Here is an 18,286-nt window from a genome sequence, read left to right as displayed (position 1 = left end):
ATCTAGTCACATGAAAGGCTGAGTTCATAGTTTGCTTATAAGAGAATTAACATCCAAAATAAAGATGGAATTGTGTTGCCTAATTTGAAGAATTTTAGTAATTAAAATTGCTAATTACAAAGCTCTTTAAATACAAAGGGTGTCTCCCCAAAATGTATACACACATTTTTAATAATTATAAAGGCAGTGTTTATTAAAATACATTTCATTTTCAAAATTGAGCTATCAGCTGTTAAAATGTGCATACATTTTTTTGGGACACCCTTACATCCTTTACACAAAAAATAGTTAAGAAACAAGTAATCAACACAAAATATTAGCTTTAGTTTGCTATCGCAGATGAACAAGGTAGTATCTGTCCTTAAAGTTCAAATCATGGTCAAACACAGATTATCATAAAAACTGGAGTCATGAAAAGTCAATTCAATACATACTGATTTTACCTCTCCAAACTTTATCAGAGACCATTTATTTGAACCAATTTTTAATTTATGTAAGAAAAAGAAATTTCATAGTATTGAAATCCCATTAAAATTACTTACTCATAATTTCAGCCCGGCCGGCGTGGCTCAGTGGTTGAGCATCAACCTGTGAACCAGGAGGTCACGAGTTCGATTCCCAGTCAGGGCACATGCTCGGGTTACAGGTTCGATCCCCAGTGGGGGGCATGCAGGAGGCAGCCGATCCATGATTCTCTCTCATCACTGATGTTTCTCTCTCTCTCTCTCTCCCTCTCCTTTCCTCTCTGAAATTAATAAAAATGTATTTTAAAAAAAATTACTTACAATTTTAGATTGTAAATTAATCTGATGTTTAGAAAAGTAATCTTTCCAAAGCAGAGACTGATGCAAATAAAGGTCAAAGACATCTATGTATAGAGTTAGATATTGCTACTATTCATTCGAGCATCGTTCTTGGAATAATTCAGCAAAATTGCTGATTATGGCACTTGTGGCTGTTTGAAAAATTTAAAGCTTTGGCTTGCCTTTGAAATAGGCATAATTTCAAATTGGCCTTTCATTATTTGGCAAACAGCTTTCTGTTAAGTTGCATACTTAAACTTGTGCCATTTTAAAAAAGTAAGTATGGGAGTTTTATGGCCTGTTTGGAAGAACACAGTTTCAGTGATTAGTGTCTGTCTTGTCTTTAAAGAATCCATATTTTAGTATAAAAATCAATATGAAAATAAATGTGAAGTCCTACTGACATTTAGATATTTATAATATACAGGAGACTCAAAATATATTGTATAAAATATATCTAGTTAGCTAATGGCTTTTAAAAAAACCATTAGCAATTAGATAAATGGATTCACAAATTAATAAAAATTATCACAATAAAAATACATTATATTTATTTACCTGGTAACAAACATACTTATTCTGCTATAGTTCAAAGCAAATGAATATTTAAACATTTTTCTTTAAGTCATCACTGAAAATGTATTAATTTTATAGCAACGATCTTTTTTTAGTAAAAGTAAATTAAATAGGTAATTTGTATAGATTATATTCCTAAAATAACATATTAATACATTTTAATGAGTATATGTTTTCTCATTTCCTTTTGCTTAAAGACATAGTGTTTCAAAAATGGAAGTAAATACACATAGCCAAAAACAAAACAAGTATGCAAAACATTTTATTTATAATAGATCAACATTTTTGACATGAAAGGTAGCCACTTTCAATTTCTCAGGAATGCCTAGAATCCAACAGTTTTCAGAAAGACTAGTTTGTTAACAATTATTACACTGTCGGTAAAAGAAATGATTTCAGAATGAACTTGTGAAATGGCTTTGCTTATGTCAACTGATTTATAAGCTTGAATGTGTGATAAGGTAGCTTTTCGGAAAATGAATGTAATCCAACTGTGTTCCAAGTATATGAAACCAGTTTATTCAACAAACATGAGAATCACCCATGTGCAATGACTGTGCTCAAACAAGAATTCTTTATTAAAATATCATTTTTTCAAAAAGGCCTCACATTAACCCCTCAAACCAATCTCCCCCCTTCTAAGTCCAGTACCACTCTTTTCTACTTCAAGATGCGTTACTTTATAGACAACTGTCAAATTCCAGGGGACCTGTACACTGACTTAGACTCTATGTAATATACATCAAATACAAGAACAATCACTGACTTTAAGGGACAAGGTGTTAACTAACCAATAATAATTTAGCCAATGCATTTTTAGCTTACAGGGAAAAGAACAGCCCCCAAAGCTTAAAGAGAACAGTCCTTAACTTAAAGGTACTTCTCTGTAACACACAGAATGAAAAGATAATCTGTAAAATTAAAATCATTAGAAAATACCTTAAATAAAATGTTTTACATAAATAAGTGTTCAATTTCAGATTTGAACCATTTTTTTCTTCTGTATTTCAATTTGGGAAAATTTTCACAATTATTAGCTCTTCTTACTTACATTTATTTTTTTAATATTTAAATCTACTACACAGCAGTTTGTAAATTCACCTTGGTCACCACTCCCCATGTTTATGTGTTGTCTTTCCTCAGGTAAGTCCATAATATGCATGTGAGTGCTGGGGAGGTTTAAATAGCACTTAAAGAATATTCAGGAGAGCTCTGAAATGTTGAAAGTTTCATTATTATCCATGTACTGCAGGATCTGTAATTCAACTTCATCACAGCGCTATAAATACTGTGTGAACGGAATGCACACAATTCCCACAGACACACAAACTGAAGTCCAAAAGGCACAGAGTAATGCTGGTGGCTCTTTCTAGTCAGTTAAGAAACAATAAAAAGTCTGCATTATTTTTTCATAATTTAAATACTTAAGTAATCTCCACTTTTATTACTTTATAACAATGACTTCAAATTTACATTATTTTAAGTACCATTGTAATAGCTTAGTGTATAATACAGATATTTGCCAATATCCCATCCAAAAATTAAAAAACAAAACAAAAACCCCTCTTCACTATATATATATATATATATAAAAAAAATATTCTTAAGGACAGGAACATAGAAGAGGGACTTACTTGGTACAGAGTATCAACTCAATTTCCTATCACCACAGTTATAACTCCAAAATTAACAGGTATACAGTAATAATCAAAAGCAGTGCAAATATCTTTGGAGGTTAGGATAAAATTATAATTCAAGAACATAAAACAAAGCAATAAAAAAGGCAAGTACTTCAAGTACAAGGAACCAGTCTGCTTGAGGTCCATCATAGTGTCTACTGGGGACTTCCTTCTGGCTTTTACTTTTTCCTCTGAAACACATTGGCCAACATGGCACCTGATGTTGTCAATTGGCCCATTTTGTTCAAAAACTTCGTCTTTGTATCTTCACTCACTAAGCTTGCAGCAATTGACATTGAGCTAGAGAAGAAAGTTTAAAATTCTTGTAAATCAATTAAAAAACTAAAATATCAATTTTTTCTACTTCTTTAGTTAATACATTATGAACTGGTATCACAAAAGGGAAACTAATATGTATGGGGAGGCGTTTCTATGTACCATACGAGGTCAGGAGCTTTCAGGTTCATCCTTTATATTAAAGGAAGGAATATTGTGTAGTAGTTAGGAGCAAGTCAGGAATGAGACTGAATCTTGGCTCTGTCTCTTACCAGCTGTGTGACCCTGGGTAAGTTATTTAATCTCATTTGTAATATAATCCTCATCTGAAAAATGAAAATAATTCTATTACCTAACTCATTAGGCTGTGTGTGTGTGTGTGTGTGTGTGTCTACACCTAGCCTGACAGGATGAAACATTTATTCCTGGCAGTCAACTTTAAAACACCTTTGAGTTTTTTATGTAACTGTGTCCATTTAGATGAACTGCTCAAGGTTACTTCAGCCAGAGCTAAGAGGACACTCAGTCTATCTGCAAATTACAGTGGGGCCTTGACTTACGAGTGTCCCGACTAACGAGTTTTTCAAGATACGAGCCGTCTCTTGGCCTATTTTTTGCTTTGAGTTGCGAGCTAAAATTCGGGTTACGAGCCAGCTTCAGATACCCCACCGCTAGTTGGCACAGCGAACGTCACAGTGAACGCCACAACATCAGCCCAGCATCATGTGTCTCACTCGTTCACTTTTGATTTGACATATGAGTAATTTGAGTTACGAGCTCCGTCACGGAATGAATTAAACTCGTAAGTCAAGGCCCCACTGTACTTTCTCTCCTCAATGCCCAACTTCACTCCTACATATCTATGTTTGTATTTTCATTCCATCGGATCTCTGAATTCTAATTAGCTTGGTTAGAAGCACAAGTTTATAATCCTTTATGCAGTTTGTCAAGTTACAGCTTACAAACTCCTGTCACAAATTTCTAAGAAGCGATTTGACCAGTGGTTCCCAAATCCAACACGTATAAACTCTGGAAGCTTTTAAACATACACATCTCTAGGCTGAATGAGAATGTTGAGAGGAGGGCACAGATTATGGGGCAGAGATCTGAATTTTAAATTCTCCTGACAATTCTGATACAGGTGGGTTACGGACTAGCATTTGAGAACTGCTAATTTAAAGAATGTTCATATCTGCCAAATAATTGACTACAAAATAACACAAAATAAAACACCATGACCACATATAGAAAATTTACAGAATTTAAGGTTAACGTGAAGTCTTTAAAAAGGAATTAATGTCTTACCCTTGAGGCTCTTGGACAGTCTTATTCTCTACTTTTTGTTCACATTCTTTTATCATGGAACTTAAAATAACCTGGTTAAAAAAATAACTTTAGTGAAATACAGTTGACATAGTGAAATGCTATGGTTAATCTAAAGTTTTTAATATTCCCATAAGCTAATATGTTACTTAAAAATGTAAAGTTTTCACAGTTACTTTGTTAAAGGAATTCACATTAGGTTTCTAAATCAGGTGCAGAAATAGCATTAAAAGATCTCAATCATATAACAATAATTCATTTTGATTTTCACTAACCTTCCTTCTAAATCTGATTCCCATTCCTCCTTAGTTTCCCCCACCATCTAATGTTAAGAGTAAAATATGTATACATCTATACATTTAACATATATGCCTACCATGGCCACACACATTTTCTCAGTAAAAGCTGTTCTATCCTATATATCTTTGCTTTTTCCACGTTGCAAAAAGCAAGGTGCTCTATTTTAATGTTTACAGCAGAGCCCTAGTAGGTCTGTGGCTACTAGTCTGGGATACTATACATTGGGGGTCCAAGAGTTCACATCATTTTTGCAGGGAGACGGAGTAGTGATGGAATGGGTGGAGGGGTCTAAGAAGCTGCTGCTCCTATTGCTAGCAACCATGCCAGAAACAAATGGCATTCCTGAATATTCTTGGCCTGTGTTTGGGACTGGAGGTCACTAAACAACACATATTTGTCACCTACTATGTCCCTGGAACTTTTTAAAACATAGAGAATGCAGCAAATAAAACGAGCAACATTCCCTCCTTGTGAAGAGCTTATATTCCTAAATTCTAGACAATAAACACAAAAGCACAGATCAATTAGATTGTATATTAGAAGGTGATAAGGGCTTTAGAAAGAACACTGAGTAAGAAGGCCAAGATGAAGAATGTTACATGAAGGTTTTCTGAGCAGCCTTAAATCGATGTGTTAGAAATAAAGAAAAGTTAAAAAGTTACATAAATAAAAATAGTTAAAAGTAAATCCATGATTCCTCAAGAAATCAGAAAAATATAAAAAAATTAAACCTAGCCGAAACCGGTTTGGCTCAGTGGATAGAGCGTCGGCCTGCGGACTGAAAGGTCCCAGGTTTGATTCCGGTCAAGGGCATGTACCTGGGTTGCGGGCACATCCCCAGTAGGAGATGTGCAGGAGGCAGCTGATTGATGTTTCTCTCTCATCGATGTTTCTAACTCTCTATCCCTCTCCCTTCCTCTCTGTAAAAAATCAATAAAATATATTAAAAAAAAATTAAACCTAAAGAAAGCAAAAATAAAGATGAAAATAGAAATCAATAAAATAGAAAACGAATAGAGAAAAAAACAACACAGCCTAAAGTTCAATATTAGAAAAATTAATAAAATCAATAAATCCTTATCAAAACTATTTAAAAGAGAAAGCAAAAAACAAGTTAATATCAGAAGTGAAAAAGGGATAGCAATACAGATCCTATAATAAGATAAAAATAAAAAAATAAAGTATTAAAAAAAGAATATATTCTTTGCAGATGACAGTTCTATATATAAAACATACACACAAAAATCCAGAGACATTTTATTAGGATACTAAAGTTTCTCAAGTTGGCCAGACTTACATTCAACATACAAAAGTTATATGTATTCCTATATAAAAACAAAGGGTTAAAAATATATAATCCTAAAAACGATAGCATTATAATATAAATATAAGGTGTCACATTTTCTCAGATAAAATTATAAAACTTTATTGAAAGACATCTAAATAAATGTAGGCTATAACATTTTCTGGATAAAAAGGCTTAAAATCATGAAGATGATATCTCCCCAAATTAATTTAGAATGAATTCAATTTCAATAAGAATCTGAATGAGATTTTTTTTAGAACCTGTTAAGATAATGCTCAAATTTATATGAAAAAGCTAAGGGTCATGAACAGTCCTAGAAAAAGGCCACAATGCAATGCTGCACTTGCCCTTGTAGGTTTCAGGACTTTTTAACAAGGCCACTGTATGAAGACTGTATATCATTGTTTTAGTAACTGACCATGAGACCAATGGAAAAGAATGCCCCCTAATAACAGACACACGCACACATGGAGACTCTATGCATGAGGGAGGTGGCACTGCCAATCAGTATAGACAGGATTAGCTGTTCAATAGACAATAATGGGATGACTGCTTATCCACAGAGAAAAAAAAATGTAACTGGAGCACTACCTCACATCAATTCTAGATGGATTAAGAATTAAATAAAAAAATACAACTTTTAAACATTTTAGAAGTATAGGAGATACTGTCTTTTGGAAATGATCAATGCCAAAAATGTGAAAAGACATATCACGAACTGAAAAAGATATTCACAAAACTAATAAAATACTGGTATTCCAAATATATAACAAACTTTGAAGAAATAACAGAAAAAAGATAACCCAAATGAAAAATGGGTAAAAAAACTAAATAGGCTTTGACTGAAGAACATAACTAGTCTATACAGTAAACATACAAAAGATGCTCAAGTTCGACAATAAACAGAGAACTGCAAATAAAAACCATAATGAGACACTATTTTATACCCATCAAATTAAAAAGTCTTGAGTGTCGCTCAGTGGTTGAGCATTAACTCATGAACCAGGAGGTCATGGCTCAATTCCTGGTAAGGGTACATGCCCAGGTTGCAGGCTTGATCCCCAGTAGAGGGTGTGCAGGAGACAGCAATTGATGATTCTCTCATCATTAATGTTTCTATCCATCTCTCCCTCTCCCTTCCCCTTTCTGAAAATGAATAAAAACATATCTTTAAAAAACAACAAAACAAAACAAACCTAAAAAGTCTTAAGAATACCAACTGTTGACAAGATATGGATGAAAGGGTATGGACTCCTATATAAGTCCTATCAGATCTGAAAAGTGTCCTTTCACTTTGATCATCAGCAATCTTAGGAAGAACAGTTCACTGGATTAGTGTGATGGTAATGAATATGGTATACCAACAGGCATTGTGCAAGTTGACAGTGAGCAGACTAAGGAGAGGGAAAGAGATTTGGGGAGGTATGAAGGAAAGTTTTTGTTTTTATTTTGTTCTGCTTCCTTTAAGAGGGAGAGTCAACCATGATAACAGATTAAATAAAAGCTATAGAAAGACAGGCTGCAGATATAGAATCTATATACAGTGGGGCCTTGACTTACGAGTGTCCCGACTAACAAGTTTTTTGAGATACCAGCTGTCTCTCGGCCGATTTTTTGCATTGAGTTGATAGAGTAATTTGAGTTAATGAGTTCCTTAACGAGCTCCTTAACGAGCTCGGTCTCGGAACGAATTAAACTCGTAAGTCAAGGCCCCACTGTATATAAAAGGCTAAGTGTCCATCCTTCCCTCCGACCAGTAGCTATGACACGCACTTACCACTAATGGGCAGATGCTCAATGCAGGAGCTGCCATGACACACACTGGCCATTTAAAAATAAAGGGCACCACGGACCTGGCACCGACAAACCAACACTCAGCTTCCCCCAAGTGGGACACAGGCCCCACCACCACCCTGGAGCGACACCCCACCAAATCGTAGCCAACACTGCCAAGAACCCATGGCACAAAATGTGGCCCACAGCCCAGTCCAGCCCGGAAATGGTCGCTGTGGGCGCCAGGTAATGACATCACGTAGCAACGCCGGGCTTTCTCTTCCTAGCGACTAGCCTCCTTGGCGTTTCTTCAGTCCAGGAACCTGACTTGCTTTATAGCCAGGTGCAAACATTTACAATTTAACCAAATGTTTGTGAAGCGTTTTTACATGCCTCATCTCATTTGATTCTCACAGAAGTCCTAAAGTAGGTAGATAGGAGACTTGGTAGAATTCTATTTTCTTTTCATTAGCTAGAAAACGGAGATTTAGAAAGTTTAGAAACTTGACCCGACTGAAAAGAAGTAAGCCGTCTGACACTGGCTTCCCATTTAAATTAATTCGAAGAGCTTCCCGTGATGCCAACATTTGCGATGACTATTAATAAATCACAACGACAAACTCTAGACAGAGTAGGAATATTCCCACCTGAACCCGTTTTCGGACATGGTCAGTTATATGTTGCTTTCTCTTGAGTTCGAAGAGTGACGTTAAAGTTGTAAATACTTCATTACAAGGAAAATTAGTCAAGCACTCTGAAAGTGTTTTTACTTTTAATGTAGTATACTGGGACATATTAGAATAAGTTGTAATCAATTTATCAGCCATTGTTTTTATCAATGTTCAATGCTATTTTTATATCATGTTTTTATTGTTTTTATATTATCATTTTGTTGTTTTTATATCATGTTTTTGTTGTTTTCATATCATGTCTTTGTTGTTATATCATGTTGTTATTGTTTATTAATTTATATATTATTTTCATGTACATTTTACTAATTTCTTTCATCTTTAACACTTCTATTATAAATGGTGAATAGCAATATTAAAATATTTCTTCTAATTAATTTCCTTTCAATGTGCACAAATCCATGCACTGGGCCAATAGTAAGAAATGAATGACAAGGTTTTGAAGGAAATAGGGAGACAAACTGAATGAAAGTTGATGATCAGAGATGACACTGTATAGCATTTTATAGATTAAAAGCATTTCATGTACATTATTTTATTAAATTCTGATTATATTTAGTGAAGGAAAGTATGTAATCCCTACTTTAGAGAATGAAACAGGCTCAAAGATGTTAAAGGAGTTGCTCCACATCTTACAATTAGTAAATAAATCCATAAAAGGACATTGAAGTAATTTTTAAAAAACTAAGTGCAGCATATTATAATCATGCCTCACATAAAGAGGAATAAAAATCTGTACAGGAGATATTAAAACATATGAACACAACACTGATGATCACAGTGGCTTAATCATCATAGTAGCTTACCTCATGCTCTGGAGAAAGATGTTCCATGTCAGTGCGCAAACATCTGAGACCAGGTAAAAAGTGATTAACCATTAAGTCCTCTGATATGACTTGAGACACATAGTTAAGGTAATTAAAAAAAAACACCCCACACAACTAATATGTCCAATTCAGCTCTCTTAAATAATGCCTATGGCATGTAGATCACCTAGAGTAAACAGACTTCTGCAAGCGTGATTCTCATTTGTTGGGTTAGTTGCTTATCAAGTGTCAACTGATTTTATTCCCACAAATCTGCCAGTGGTATTCATTATTGTAACATTACACAATTACATGTTATATAAATATTCATGCAATTTAATTGGATGTTTAAATGAGTAAAATGAGTATAGAAAGTAAGAACACTGGCCCTGGCTGGTGTTGCCCATTGGTTAGAGCATCATCCCATACACTGAAGGATTTTGGGTTTACCCTATCTAATAAAAGAGTAATATGCAAATTAACTGTCACTCCCTCACGCCATCAAAAAGATGGCGGTGGCCACAGAGCTGGAGTGAGCAGGAGGCTTAGGTTGCCCCTGGTGATGGAGGAAGCCAAGCTTCCTGCCATACCCTGGCCAACCCTGAGCTCTGCTCAAGGCTACAAAGTTTCAATTATAGAAGATAAATAAATCCCAGATACCTGCTTCCAGTTGGCGTGGCCTCCGCTCAAGGAGGGGCTGGGAGCCTGAGTTGCCAGGGGCAACCCAGGCTTCCAGCCGGACCAAGGCTACAAAGTTTCAATTATAGAAGTTAAATAAATCCCTGATACCTGCTTCCAGCCCGCGGGCATGGCCAGCCTGAAAACGGCTATCAGCCCCTCACCCATGTTGGCCAGGAACCCCAATAGGGTCCCCCACCCCAAAGGGGCTGTGGCCAGCCTGAAAACAGCCCTTAGCCCCTCACCCAGGCTGGCCAGGCACCCCAGCAGGACGCCCCCCACCCTGAAGGGGCTTTGGCCAGCCTGCAAACAGCCCTCAGCCCCTCACCCAGGCTGGCCACACCCCCATGGGTGAGGGTCCCCACTGGGGGGCTTGACCAGCCTGCAAACAGCCATCAGCCCCTCACCCAGGCTGGCCAGGCACCCCAGTGGGACCCCCAACCTGATCCGGGACACCCTTCAGGGAAAACCAGCCGGCCCCCACCCATGCACCAGGCCTCTATCCTATATAATAAAAGGGTAATATGCAAATTGACCCTAACAGCAGAAGGACTGGGAATGACTGGTCACTATGACACACAGTGACCACCAGGGGGCAGACGCTCAATGCAGGAGATGCCCCCTGGTGATCAGTGTGCTCCCTCACAGGGAGCTCTGCTCAGCCACAAGCCAGGCTGATGGCTGCCAGCACAGTGGTGTTGGCGGGAGCCTCTCCCGCCTCCTCAGCAGCTCTAAGGATGTCCGACTGCAGCTTAGGCCTGTTCCCCGCTGGCAAGTGGACATCCCCCGAGGGCTGCCAGGCTGCCAGAGGGATGTCTGAATGCCAGCTTAGGCCTGATCCCCGGGAAGCGGGCCTAAGCCAGCAGGTGGACATCCCCCGAGGGGTCCCAGACTGCGAGAGGGCACAGGCCAGGCTGAGGGAACCCCCTGAGTGCACAAATTTTTGTGCACTGGGCCTCTAGTTATATATAAGTAAGGTTCCTATATATAATGACTTATAAACCAAACCCCTATAGACATAGAGAGGGCTACAAACTAATGGTCATGTAGTCTTGTTTTCTAGATAGGGGGAAAGGACCACCAAGGTAGAAGTCTGAGTGACCTTTGGATTAGTAGTTGAGACTCAGATCTAGACATATGCACATGGATTAAGAAATTGAAGATGGTCTTATTTAGATGTAAGAGGGAATTCACTCTCCTCTTTTTCTACCCACTGTTTGGTTTTACCTTTTCCCCATGGAATCAAATAATCTTTCTTTAGGATTGAAGACTTAGAGGTCATTTAGTACTATTTCATATTAGGAATCACCTTTACTTCATCAGTGAATGATGGTCATAGGGCCCCTGACTGCTAACAATGACAGGACATTCACAGTTTCATATGAGAGATCATTTTGTCCTAGGCGGTTGCTCACTGGTTAGAGCATGGGTCCATATACCGAAGGCTCGAGGGTTCGATTCCCGGTCAAAGGCACATACCTGGGCTGCAGGTTCAATCCCTATCCTGTGCCCAGTGTTGGGGCTCAAGTGGGAGGCAACCAATCGATGTGTCTCTTTCACATGGATGTTTCCCTTTCTCTCTCTCTCTCTCCCACTGTCCCTTCCTTCCATTCTCTCTGAAAATCAATGGAAAAAATCCTCAGGTGAGGATTAACAAAAAAATAAATAAAAATTGCATTTTTAGATAGCTCCATTAGAAAGTCTAATACACAAAATCGGCCTCTCTGAGACCTCTGCTTGTTAATGTTAGTCCTGCACCTTAGTTACAGTGTGCCTAAACTTTTCATATCTAATAACAACCTTTAAAATTATTTTTGAATTATCTTTTCATCCCCAAGCTATCTCTTCTATGGTTCAACCTTCTTAAATTTCTTCAAAAATTTTATAAATATGATTTCTTGATTTATTACTAAGCTGAATGTTAAACACTATAGTTATTCTGTGTCCTTATTAAAATATCATGTCAGTATTGATAGGAATACTCTTGTGGTCTTTCAGCTCAGAATGCAATGGAACAGAACAGATTGGAACAATGTGATTTATTAGTGGCCACACCATCCTGTTGACATAAGTACAATCTCTGACTCATGCAGAACTAACATTTTTAGTACTTGAACAGGGTCTATTGTTAAGTTGGTTCCTCCCCTTACTATACTGTGTAAAGACTTTTTACTGTATTTAGTAATATTCTGTGCATGCTTAAACCCACAATAATATTCCTTCTATGCAGACTTCTGTGCTCTTTAGAAATCATTACCTTGCCACTTGGAAAATTTAGCTTTACAGAAGTAAAATTTTTGACTTTCGCATTTTCCTTTATATGTATTCCTTTTGAAACTCTCTGCTATTTAAGAATATGCATGACTTATTGCTTCAGTAAACATCTAGTTTTACAAAGTCTAGGAAGCAGGTATAAACATTCCAATATTTTCTTTCTTTGAAATGCAAACTCTGACATGCCATTACTACTTTCCTATAAGGGGCCTGTCACTTCTCCATTACTAAAAAATTCTTCCTTGCCAATTCAGAATATCGCTTCCTCTTTTTGCTTCCTCTATCTTTAATAAGTTGAAATGCCAACAAGATAAATCAAGAATAATAGTAAGTTCTCCTTTTAGTAGAATTAAACTTATACAAGATGAACTAATGGAGAGTTAAGGCACAAAATTATCAAAATATGGTGTCTCTGCTCACTTTAAAATCTATATTATAAAAAGACTAGTAGCCCTGCGTACGAATCCGTGCGCCAGTAGCTCGCTGCCGCTCTCCTGTAGCTCTCTGCCCGCTGACCTGCCCTCCTGTAGCTCCCCCCCGCACCCCCTCACAGCTTGCTGCCCTGCCGCCACCTGCAGCTCTCCACAGCCTGCTTGTAGCTCGCTGCCCCACCCTCCTGCTGATTCGTGATCTGGTCGTTACATGGTTGGTCCTTACGCGTCAAAGTGTAACCACCATTTGCATATTACATCTTTATTATATAGATGGCTTACACTGGCCAGATGAATAATTTGTAGATTTCCCAAATAAAACGCTCCCAACCATGCATCCAACTTCAAGTCTTAACACTTCCAAAAGTACAAATAGCTCCCCAACAAATAGCTTTTAAGTTTCTACTTTCTCCATTTGATTTATTATGAACAAAATTAGAGCATTCCACTCAAGAATCCAGTGCCAATGAGTTTCAGTGGCATTTTGGAACATATCTGTCTTACTTAAAATTATCTGTTCACTTTGTTTATTACTTCAAACTGGCATATAACAATATGAAATTCAATATACAGTTGATGTATTATAGAATTGTATAACTGGTACCTATATAACTTTATTAACCAATGTCACCCCAATAAATTCAGCTAAAAAACAAACAATATGAAACCACAAATTTTAATCCTGAAATTCTTCCTTTGCCTTCTACTTTCTCCCATGAATCACTAGAAACCTCTCTCTACTGTCATTTCTTTTCTGTCATAATCAAATTCTCTGATTATGGTGTCCAGCATGTACTTTTATATTTCTGTTTGAGTATCCAGACTTTCACTCCTTTTTTGATCTCTTATTTCCCCCCTTTTGAACTCACCTGCCTTTCAATGGGAGAGCCCAAAAGCTAGAGTTCATTTTGCTCATTTTACCTTCACTTCATTCTCAGTTTTATTTTTCGAGGCCTAAGTAGTAAAGAGAACATTTAAGAGGATAGCTAAAATTCTTTGTTCTAATCACAGTTTTGCTTTTTTTAAAAAAATATATATTTTATTGAATTTTTACAGAGAGGAAGGGAGAGTTAGAAACATCGATGAGAGAGAAATATCAATCAGCTGCCTCCTGCACACCCTCTACTGGGGATGTGTCTGCAATCAAGGTACATGCCCTTGACCGGAATTGAACCTGGGACCCTTCAGTCTCCCGGCCGATGTTCTATCCACTGAGCCAAACCGGTTAGGCACAGTTTTACTTTTTAATGATAAAAAAACAGAATTCACTAATGTAAGCTCTACTTTAATCATTTATAAAATGCAGTGGTTGATATGTTAAGTGATCTCTGAGCTTTCCTCCACTGGAGATGATCAGCCAGCACTGGACTTTTTCAAATTATTATTATTATTTTTTTATTGATTTTAGAGAGAGGAAGGTGGGGAAGGAGTGGTGGAGGGGGAGAGGGAGAGAAAGGGAGAGAGAAAGAGAGAGAGAGAGAGAGAGAGAGAGAGAGAGAGAGAGAGAGAGAAAGAAAAGAAAGAAAGAAAGAAAGAAAGAAAGAAAGAAAGAAAGAAAGAAAGAAAGAAAGAAAGAAAGAAAGAAAGAAAGAAAAATATCGACTGGTTGCCTCCCTTATGTGCCCTGACTGGGGACTGAACCCACAACCTGTATATGTGCCCCAACCGGGAATCAAACACGCCACCTTTTTGGAGTGTCCAGTCAACTGAGCCACATCGGCCTGGGTACACTGTACTTTTTCAATGAGTGATATCTCTCAAGAGGAATTCATTGTATTCCACTGGATACAGATGGTTAAACATTAACTGAAAAACCCACTGCCAGGACACATACAAGGCTTTCTTTTGATTAACAGAAACCTCAGCTATAATTCATTTCTTGCTCAGTTATATAATATAGCTGATTAAAATAAATAAAAGTTTAGCCAGTATTTTTACAACTATATAAGCACAGAGGACTTGAACTTATCTTGTAAAATTATGAGACAGCTAGAATAAGGAGTGGGGCAAGTCAAACCAAATTTTTAATTTTTTGCAATCCTTATGTAAGTTGAAGAAAAAAAATTCTATTTCTTAACCTTTAACAACAGAGATAGTTCACTGTAAAACTGGTTATATAAATACAGATACGCATTATTCAAGGATACAACAACAGGAAAGTGCACTGTAGGCTTCAAAAAGATGGGTAGCAATATCCAGTCTTTTAGAATCCACAATTTGTAAGTTGTTCACCAAGGCTAGCTTATGCAAATGTGGTATAACAACTGAAAAAAGAAAAGTATTACATTTTTATCCAAATAGACACGTACAACACTCATACATCTTAAAAAATAAGTTCTCATTTTAATTTATAAAATTTCATTTTAATTCTAGGTTAGTTTCAAAAGACTAGCCACGTTCTATGCTTTCTCTTCCTTAATAGGAAAGAAAGTATATTTTTCAGAATATACTTTCTGAAAAATATACTTGGGAAAAATAGACTGTAGCACTTGTCATTATGACCTAATTATGAACATGTATATAGGTCATTTGGCCTCACTGCAATTCAATTTCCCAATTTGAAAAATAAAAACTAAATAAACAAATGTAAATAACCTACTTTTTATGTTATTATCTTTACAAATAAGTTTCTTTATAAGAATCAGGTTTTTAATAGCATTGCTATTAAACAAAAGATAAAAACAGTATGTTTTCTTTTTCAACATCAAATTATTTCACACCTTTCTAAAACTAGTTTCTTAAATTCTTGGCAAAGATCAATGTCAAACAGCACTGGTTGTTGTGCTTTTAAGTCACTCAGTGGGCTCAATACATTATATCTCAACATTCATGTAAAATTTCAAAAGTACAGGCAACCTACTGCTAAAATAAAAGTGATGGCTCAAGAAACAGTAACCAATTCAGTAGCATTGAGTTCCCCTACTGCCTAAGATCGAGACTTCTAAATACATACCATTTCCCCCTAACACCAAGGTTTCCTAGAGAAATGGCTCCAGGGTCTGTGATTATCAAATGGTTGATCACATGGCCCCTTGTTGATCACAAGTCTCTGCTTGGTTGGGGAACCCTAAACACCATTCATAAACACAAACTTCTGACCAACTACACTGATTTCTTTTATGGTCACATTGAGTTTGTGCATATTAAAGCCACACTCTTCTCCTAGAAAAACCTCCTGCTTCCTCAATAAACACAACTTTTATGCTTGCCTTAGTAAATGGCAAAAAAACACCACAAAAACTTAGGATAATAACGGCCATTTTTAGGGGACTTTTTAATGTGTGAAAATTAGTAACAACATAATTCACAGGAGCTCTAGACAAATTTAGGAGATAAAAACTCCAAACATTCATGATTTCCCAATGAAATTGTTTACATTCCAATTCATTCATTGGCATGCTGAGGTCAATTAATGAACAGAGCCACCAAAATGGTGGCTCTAAGAAAGTCTCTCTCTAAGATTCTCTAGTTCATTTCTGCTCAAACCTTTTAAAACTTACCTTCATTGAACTTCTTTATCTATTGACACATGGCCTCTTTTTTCCTTCTGCTCCTTCTCTGACCAACTACAGAGGTAATCCTTCCCTAAATGTTTTTCTTAAAAATTCAACAACCATACTGTTCAATATCCTCTTGAAATTGCTTAACTAGTAATCAAATCTATATGTTATTTTAAACCCTAGTCTAGAAGCAGTTAAAAGCTATAATTAAGAATCTTCCTAAATCTCAGAAAAGAGACAAAAATATACTCCAGAATTCAACATTTCATTATATATGTGCTGTCCTGGGCTATGACATCTGTACCAATTAATTCACTTTTTTTTTTTTTGTGGTGCAGAGTGGAGGGAGTCAATGGGGGCAAAAAGACAACATTTGTAATACCTTCAACAATAAAAATTATTTATTTATTTATTAAATTTTTTATTAAGTTATTACATATGTGTCTTTATCCCCACATTACTCCCCATCCCCCCCACTCATGCCCTCACCCCCTTGTTGTCTGTGTCCATTGGTTAGGCCTATATGCTTGCATACAAGTCCTTTGGTTGATCTCGCCCCCTTACCCCCACCCTCCCCTACCTTCCCTCTGAGGTTTGATGGTCTGATCAATGCTTCTCTGTCTCTGGATCTGTTTTTGTTCATCAGTTTATGTTGTTCATTAAAAAATAAACTTTTTAAAACAGCAAAAAAATTCACTTCTTAACATCTCAGATGGAGATAAATGGTTAAAAATGTGATAACCCAGATGTGCATAATTCTACAACTGATATTCAGTGGCCAAAGAAAATCGGAAAAACACTATATAAGGCCATTACAGAAGCCTTTCTCTAAAGAGCAGACTGGACAAAGATTCAAAATTGCAAATAAAATAAAGATAAATAAATAGGCTTTCTAAAAATAGAAGTAAACTTTCAAAAAATATTCTAGGGTAGATCCAACAGCCAAAATAAAGATAATCTTCTCTGATCTAACATTACAATTGAAGAAAAAAGGTAGAAAAATGCAACTTACACTCATCTCGGAACCTTGGTTCTGCGTTAGGCCCAACTCTCCCAAATGTTTTTATGATCTCTATATGCAAAGAATATTGGTCTTGATACTGAGGATCTTCCAGGAAAGAAGCCAACTGCATTTTCACTCTTTCCAGCAACTTAAAAAGTGGATATGTACAGTCATTTTATGGAACATTAAAAATTGAGTAGAAAGATACACATTAAACATGGCTTGCTGCATCAAATATTTTATATCAACATGGCAGTAGAAATTTGAAATTAAGTACTTATTTAGTCTTGACTCGGAAAAGGTTTTACATTTTATGCCTGATTCCTCATTTTTTGTTTTAGAAAATAAAAACTATTACCTGAAAAAATGGTTAAAACAAATAAAAAGATCCCACAATATTTAGAAAAAAGAGATAAGTAATATTTTGTATCTAAATTATAATTCTTAAAACAAATCACAGTGTAAGTTACCCGATTATTCACCTTCCGAAAGCAATGAGTCACTAATGACTTACATCTTACTCACATTTCCCTAAAAGACGTTTTTATTTTAGGATTTAAGAACATGTTGAAATTCGGCCAAAACTGCAAGCTTGGCAGAATGATGTAGTTTTTAAATGTGCTTCACCAGTGAAATATATAAATGAAGAATGAAAAACATTTTTTACATAACTTACAAAGATGTTTAATTTTTGTTATAACAAAATCTACATGACAAAGAAATCTTACAAAATAGTTTTTCTTTTTTGGTAAATGTCTATTAGATGCAAAATCTTTTTTGCATTTAAGTGGCAAAGTAATATGGCCACAAATCATTTATCTTTTAATCCTATAGGGTTTTTCATTTATATAAAGACATGTCAAATTTCA

At 36.2% G+C, this 18,286-nt stretch overlaps 1 protein-coding gene across 6 annotated transcripts in view; it reads right to left on the bottom strand.

The window, feature by feature from the left end:
- Positions 1-1,623: 1,623 nt before the first annotated feature.
- Positions 1,624-18,286, bottom strand: part of KIAA1468 (KIAA1468 ortholog) — a 100,048-nt gene continuing 83,385 nt past the window's right edge. For 4 of the 6 annotated variants that reach the window (XM_006087162.3, XM_023752648.1, XM_006087163.3 and 1 more), the window contains 5 exons: positions 17,427-17,565; positions 15,062-15,178; positions 9,532-9,620; positions 4,640-4,710; positions 1,629-3,358 (listed from right to left, as the gene is read on the bottom strand). In XM_006087162.3, coding sequence (XP_006087224.1) covers positions 3,238-3,358; positions 4,640-4,710; positions 9,532-9,620; positions 15,062-15,178; positions 17,427-17,565 — 537 coding nt within the window. In that variant the 3' untranslated portion in view covers positions 1,629-3,237. Of the gene's footprint in view, positions 3,359-4,639; positions 4,711-9,531; positions 9,621-15,061; positions 15,179-17,426; positions 17,566-18,286 lie in introns of all 6 variants that reach the window. The other 2 variants (XR_002828883.1, XR_002828884.1) reach the window with 2 other exon arrangements.

The sequence above is a fragment of the Myotis lucifugus genome, unplaced genomic scaffold (genome assembly GCF_000147115.1).
Source record: "Myotis lucifugus unplaced genomic scaffold, Myoluc2.0 scaffold_36, whole genome shotgun sequence".
Classification (NCBI taxonomy): domain Eukaryota; kingdom Metazoa; phylum Chordata; class Mammalia; order Chiroptera; family Vespertilionidae; genus Myotis; species Myotis lucifugus.
This window is presented reverse-complemented; position numbering and strand designations above follow the sequence as displayed.